The sequence below is a fragment of the Mustela nivalis genome (assembly GCF_964662115.1).
Source record: "Mustela nivalis genome assembly, chromosome: 13".
In the NCBI taxonomy this organism is placed as follows: domain Eukaryota; kingdom Metazoa; phylum Chordata; class Mammalia; order Carnivora; family Mustelidae; genus Mustela; species Mustela nivalis.
The window spans coordinates 569,509-575,883 of NC_139032.1; the positions used below are offsets into that span (position 1 = coordinate 569,509).

The 6,375-nt window shown below is 50.6% G+C and overlaps 1 protein-coding gene across 5 annotated transcripts in view; it reads right to left on the reverse strand.

Annotated features, from left to right (window-relative positions):
- LOC309847267 (contactin-associated protein-like 3) overlaps positions 1-5,815 on the reverse strand; it is a 160,569-nt gene extending 154,754 nt beyond the window's left edge. For all 5 annotated transcript variants that reach the window (XM_082697203.1, XM_082697202.1, XM_082697201.1 and 2 more), the window contains exon 1: positions 5,725-5,815. In XM_082697203.1, coding sequence (XP_082553329.1) covers positions 5,725-5,809 — 85 coding nt within the window. In that variant the 5' untranslated portion in view covers positions 5,810-5,815. The remainder of the gene's footprint in view (positions 1-5,724) is intronic.
- Positions 5,816-6,375: the final 560 nt, after the last annotated feature.

Genomic DNA, 6,375 nt, shown 5'->3' on the forward strand with positions numbered 1-6,375 from the left:
GCGAAAGCCACATCTCAACCCTACTCGGGAAGCCAAACACTTACAGCTTGTGGTAGTCCCTGAAAATAACACGTGCCAAAGCAATTTATTCTCCAGTTCAGGAAGCAGACTTCTCCACGTTTCTCTGCAGGAGTAACCTAACACCCCCCACGACTGTCTAACCCACAGTACTCAACAGTAGTAAAAGACCCCACCCAGATGAGATACATGACACCATTTCTTGTCCTACAGCAGTGCGACAGGGCAATAAACCTTCATAGTTAGCACTTGTATCTGAAAATAAATCAGTGTAACATGTACCGTCTTAGTGTCTAAGCTCTGATCAAACAGGAAATGACCAAGTCAGCCATGCTACCTTATGCAAAAGAATTAGACAATTGTGTGGGCGTACTGAGCAATGCTCCGAGGGACAGTCCGCAGGTCATGCTGTCATCCGCTCTCTCCACAGTATTTACATTCTTCCCAACACGTGATAAAAAAACATCTTTAAAGCATGTCATCCTACGCCATAGAATTCAAACGAGGAATAACAAGTATGTCTGTTTGGATGGTCAAATGCCTCTCAAAAATAGGCCGACATAAATCATTCCATCTTTAAAAGTCACTCAACCCAAACCAGCCCGTGCCAAAAGCAGCAGCACGACAGTGGCCACAGTTGGCCAGGGGAGTGGGATCCTGCAAAAGTCACTCTGAAACATTTTGTATGTTGAAGCCAAGCCTTTCAAGGCTCTAGGAAGTCAGTGGGGAGAGGCCCTTGGCTATGTTACTTCCAGATTGTTAGAGCTATTTTATACTTTTATAGTCCAAGACTAATTTTTATTAAAGGAGGAAAATTCAACTTGAAATTTGCTCAGTTCATTGAGAGGTTTCTGTTAGTGAGTAGGTCCTTTATGAAGTACTTTTGAATGATTTGGGGGGGGTTCTCCAAATCAACTCTAAAAAGCAGATTTTCATGACCTCCAGTCCTTTCCCCAAAACCTCCTTCCAGGCCTGGAAGGGTCCCTGATGACGTATCTTCGGGTCATTCTGTCTGTTCTGTGCAGGTCTCCCAGGATTGGAAGAGCTGGCTCTGCTCTTGCCCACCACTCTGTGTTGAAGATCGCCATGGACTGTGTGAGTTTCAGTTTGTTTTCTCCGTGTTCCCAAAAGCATCCTCACCACCTTGGCATTTCTGGGAAGTGCATTCAAACGCTATAAATATGGGTCTGTTTACTGGTTTGTTGCAGGCTCTTTCCAGACTGTCTGAACTCCGCTGCGCTACAGCACGCACCCATCCATCCCTGCTCCTTTTGCCCAACAGGCTTCACTGCTGCAGGAGCGGACCCCCATTCACCGCGCCAGGGGCACCCCCTCTGACAGGCTCCCCTCCTGCCCCAACTGATGCACGCAGAAGACTGGGCTCCCTACAGACAAACATGGAGCAGGCTACTGAGGCAGAGAGAGCCCAGAACCAGTGAAAACCCTGGAAGGAGTCTAGCCCACACTGGTCAAGACGAAATGCCTTGACAGACTGTATGGAGCCTCTTTCCCTCACAGCCTGCCTGGAGATGGAGTACGCTCAGACGATAACAAAGAATGTCCACGACACTTAGCAAATAATTACAAGAATCCATATTGACTCAAAGAACAAGGCTCTTGAAAAACAAAACCCTGGAGAAGAGACACATGACAAATATGTTTACTTAAATGAACACTCATGGGGCACCCAGGTGGCGCAGCCGGTCCCGCAACCAACTCTTGATTTTGGCTCAGGTCGTGTTGATTTTGGCTCTGTGTTGAGTGGGGGGGTCTACGCAGGATTCCTTGCTTCTCTCCCCCATGTGTGCCTGCTCACTCTCTCTAAAAAATAAATACATACTTGTCATTTTATACCCCTTAGTAATTACAGAATTATGTCCAGTTACCAGGTTACGCAGGCGTATTTTTTATTCTAGATTACTAAGGCTCATCATGTCACCAGGTTAGGGTGATTCGAAGACTACAAGGGCCTCGCTATTATACCAAGCGGGGCATGTTATTTATATTTGAAAGAGATGATGCTGTGTGATAATTTCTGTTACAGGATTATATTCCTGCACCTGCGTCAGAGAAGACACAGTACTGCTTCCACACATAAAGAAGCTTAGGCTCGACGAAGCAAGGGTTTGACTCTGGTGCAAATCTTCCAGCTGAGGTGGCAGCACTACGGGCCCGTGGATCCCATGGTTTGGTTTCCCGTGGCTGCTGTTAAAATGGGCTTGGTCCACACCCCCAGTCACGGTCAGACATCTCTTCTATGTATGTAGGGATTTACTGGGGAAGAGGACATGTGTCAGTGTATGAAAACAAATTCAGATGATCACTCCTAGAACAGAAGTTTGGACCCCACCTGTAGTGGACCAGAAATAGATCTTTCTTTCTTGCAACAAGAAGGGCACTTTGGAAAGGAAGGATTCAGAGGAAGCTTCTAGAGAAAATTACAAGCACTGAGCTTTAACAAAGTGAAAACAAGTCAGCCATACTCACTAAACGGAATCCTGGATCTGTAAAAATGTCATCATTTGTGTCAAATCATCACCATCAATGACTGAAATTTCTCACATACGCTTGGGTCCTTTTCTGGTGGAGATGGAAAGGGAGCAGCAGCTGCCAGCCCTAGCTTACACTTTACTTACATGGGGAAAATAATTCAGTTGTGAATTGCCTTCCAATTGTGTTGTTCCCAAGTGGGGTGGGGGTACACATGACCTTCAGAGCAATGCACAATCCGGGAAACTGGTTGACAACAACCAAAATGTTGACGTTTTCATACTCAAATTATATCTCTTCTCCCTTCCAAAGGGTCTTGGAATTCATAAAGGAATCGTGGGCTCACCAGCATAATTCTAAAGCAAAGAGCTATCACCTTCTTCCATTTGTGGCTCTTGGTAGGAAGTAAAGGAGCCAACAACAGCCTACATAGCAACTTCCAGAAAGCAGGGCTCTAACTTGGAATCTATATCCTAACTTCCCTCTTGAGTTATTTAAGAGGACGGATCTGTATTAGAACACTCATCTTGACTCAGGACAGAGAGTTCTAGAAGGCAGACCAGGGAGATGTTCACATTTTTAAAAAATCAGGTCCTAAGCCCTGTTTTGCAGAATGCGGCTTGTTTTTTCTTCAAAAAGACAGAGAACACAGAACAACACAACAAGCCCACGGTCATGGCTATTTAGAAATATTTTCCCTCCAGTGTATCATCTTCCTGTTATAAAATTTCCCACTGATTAGAAATGTCCGTACCACACATGTGTAATCTCTGAGATGTCAAATCTTTCAAACAAATCCTGTTCCTTGAGAGGATCTGTTGGGCTGGAACCTTGCCGAAGCTGACCCCTGGCTGGCGGCTTTACTACTGACAACTTGCTCTAACGAGAGTAATTCTGTCTTTGGTCCACGTGGGTGACGACCTTTGCCTTTTTTTACTCATCTACAACTCTCATTAATTTCTAGTTAGTGCTCAAGAATATCTCATGTTTGTTCATTTGGAAGTTCTATCTGAAAGGATTATTTGAGTTTTGAAAACACTAAAACGGGGTGGGGGAGGCAAGGAGGCTAGCCAACAGAAGATTCAGCAATATTCGTGTTCATGATTTCTTGCTTGTGCCTTACATCCCACGCTGCCGGCAAGCTCCTCGAGAAGTTCTCAAATGTTGGAGCAGGACAAAAAAGACCCCCTCTACCTTGACTTAGCAATAATGGGTTGCAAATATGTGCTGATGTATTTTGCTTGTACACACATTACAACACATACGCAGGAGTTAGAGAAACAACGATTTGGTCAAACTAGCGAATCTAGACATGAGATTCATTGACCATTTACTTCTACTGCTACAGATGTTGTGGCCAGAGGAAATTACTGGGAAATTATCAAAGGCCATCTGTGTGATCTCTACAAATCTTTAAATCTGCAAAGTCATTTAAACATACACTCGATGCTTGAAGGGGTCATCTCTATGGTGATCTGATCATGGACTTTAGTGTCTAAGACATCCTTCCATTGCAGATGTACATGCACTCTTGAATTTACTGAACTTTTCATAAGAGTACTAAATACACCTAAACACACAGGCTGAAAAGCACAGACTGGCATCAGCACCCGGAGAGTCAGCCCGAGACCCAGAGGGGCTGAGCCTGGACACCCAACGCGTCTCTGACCCGAGTGTCTGCACAGATATTCAGACACAGAACATCCCAGAGCACAGGATTCCGAAGAAGGATGTTCAGTGTCAAAGAGCCTGATACCTCCGAGGGTTTCAGGGAGTAAAACACTAAGTGAAAATAAATACCACAACATCCCATCGTGCGATACGCTGTAATCAGCACGACGGGGATGAGAAGGGCAGCTCTGCTCTGCCGCACAGGAAGGGTTTTTGAAGCCCCTTTTCCTTTAAGTAGGAGTGACCTCCCGTGACTTTTTAATGGTACCTCCGAGTGGGACGTGAATCATCCTACAATTTACTAATATCAACGAACCATTAGCAGTGATCGTTTTTAATTTCTTAGCAAAATGACAAGAGCTCTATTGCAGGATCTGAGGATCTGATTTTACCGAAATGCCCCCATTTTAATTAATTCAGAGCAGTTGTCCTACAAGCTAAATTAAAATTGTGTCTGACACACAGGGCAGTATCTGCTGAAAGGAGCCTAAGGCTCGTTTGGAGGAGTGACTCCTGCCCGAAACGGCCTTGAATGAGCCAGTACTAGCTGATGGTGCCACAAAATCATCACACCCTCCGGCATCCACGGATGGAGGAGTGGGACAGTGACTTCAGGTGCAAAGCTTTTTTCACTTTAGCCAACTTCCCGGTGAGGGCAGAGTCGGGCGCCCTGCAAGGGCTGAATCCGGACACCCCCAAAGCAAGGTCAGTTTCTGAAGGAGCCTGCTAGCCCTATCTGGAAACGCACACCAGCTTGACCTAAGCCCTACACCTGATTTTATTTTTCTTGAACGGAATAGGGGCCAGGAGAGAAGACAAGAGGGGCTTTTTTAAAACCCCTTAACGGAAGAAAAGCCTCGGAAGGCGATTTCAGTCTGAGCAACAGTCTTCCAACTTTTCCTGACGTTCAGAGTGAAATCCCCGGAGGGCCGAGCCTCTGGACGTGCAGCGGCGTCTTTGGACGGGTCAGCCCGAGCTCGCCGGGCGCCGCGGGCTCTGGCCTCGACCAGCCCTGCACCCACCGCCGCGCGGAGCCGGACCTGACGCGAGCGCGGAGGGCAGGCTGCGCTCCCGGGGGCGCGAGGGGTCCGGCCTCCCCGAGCTGCGGGGCCGGTCCGGGGCGGGCTGCGGGCTCCCGGGCGCGGACTCCGCAGGGCGCGCACTGCAGACGCGCTAATGCAGGACCCGCGGCGCGGACCGGCTCCCGCAGCCCGCACCTCCGGCGTCCGGGGAACACGGCCCCGCCGGCCTGGTCCCCCCTCGGGCGCCAGCCCCCGCCTGTTCTCGAGCGGACCCCGGGCCCCGCCAGAACTTGGGCTGTTCCCGAAAGACTCCGCTCCCGGCGGGGACACCGCAAACACCCGGGGAGCTGCGCTTGCGACCAGGCGGGAGCGAAGAGCCCGGCGCGCCCCGCTGCGGGCGCTGGACCCCGCGCTGCCTCCGGACGCCCCTTCCCCGCCCCGCGCAGCGGCGCCTCTGCCAACCCGCGCGCGCAGGAGAGCACGAACCCCAAGCCGGCCAGTCCCCGGAGGACGCGCTACTCACGAGCTTCCCCCGCCGCCGCCGGGCTCCCGGGCCGCGCGGCCCAGACCACGAGCATCCCGAGGAAGGCGGCCGCGCCCGGCTCCATCTCCCCGCGCCCCGCGCCCGCGGCGTCCGGCGGCTCCGGTGGGTCCGCCCGCAAGCTCCCGGCCGGGGTGGCGCCGCCCGCTCCGCGCTCTGCGGCCCCGCGCCCCGCGCCCCACCTGCGGCCACACCCACCGCCGCCCGCCCCGCGCCCGAGCTGCGGCCCCGCACGGCCCCGGGCGCCCCTGGCGGCGGATGTGCGCGTGCGCGCGTGTGGGGGTCCGGGGTGGGAAACGCGAGGCGGGGAAACAGCTAATCGGGCTGCAGGACGGACGTGATGGAAACTGTGGGAAAGAGGACGTCCTGCGCTCTGAGCTCCTGTGATGATTCTCGCAGAAACCCCTCGGGGTCCCGCAGGCCAGACCGAGATGGGCATTGTGAACTTTGGCGGGGATGTGTGTCCACCTGTAGCTCAGTAAGGCAGGGGAAATTGTCTGTGTGTGTCTGTGTGTATATATATATATATATATATATATATATATATATATATATATTTTTTTTTTTTTTTTTTTTTTTTTTTAAATTTTAAACGCTCCCCCACTTGAGCTACGGGTCAGCATTTTACTATGG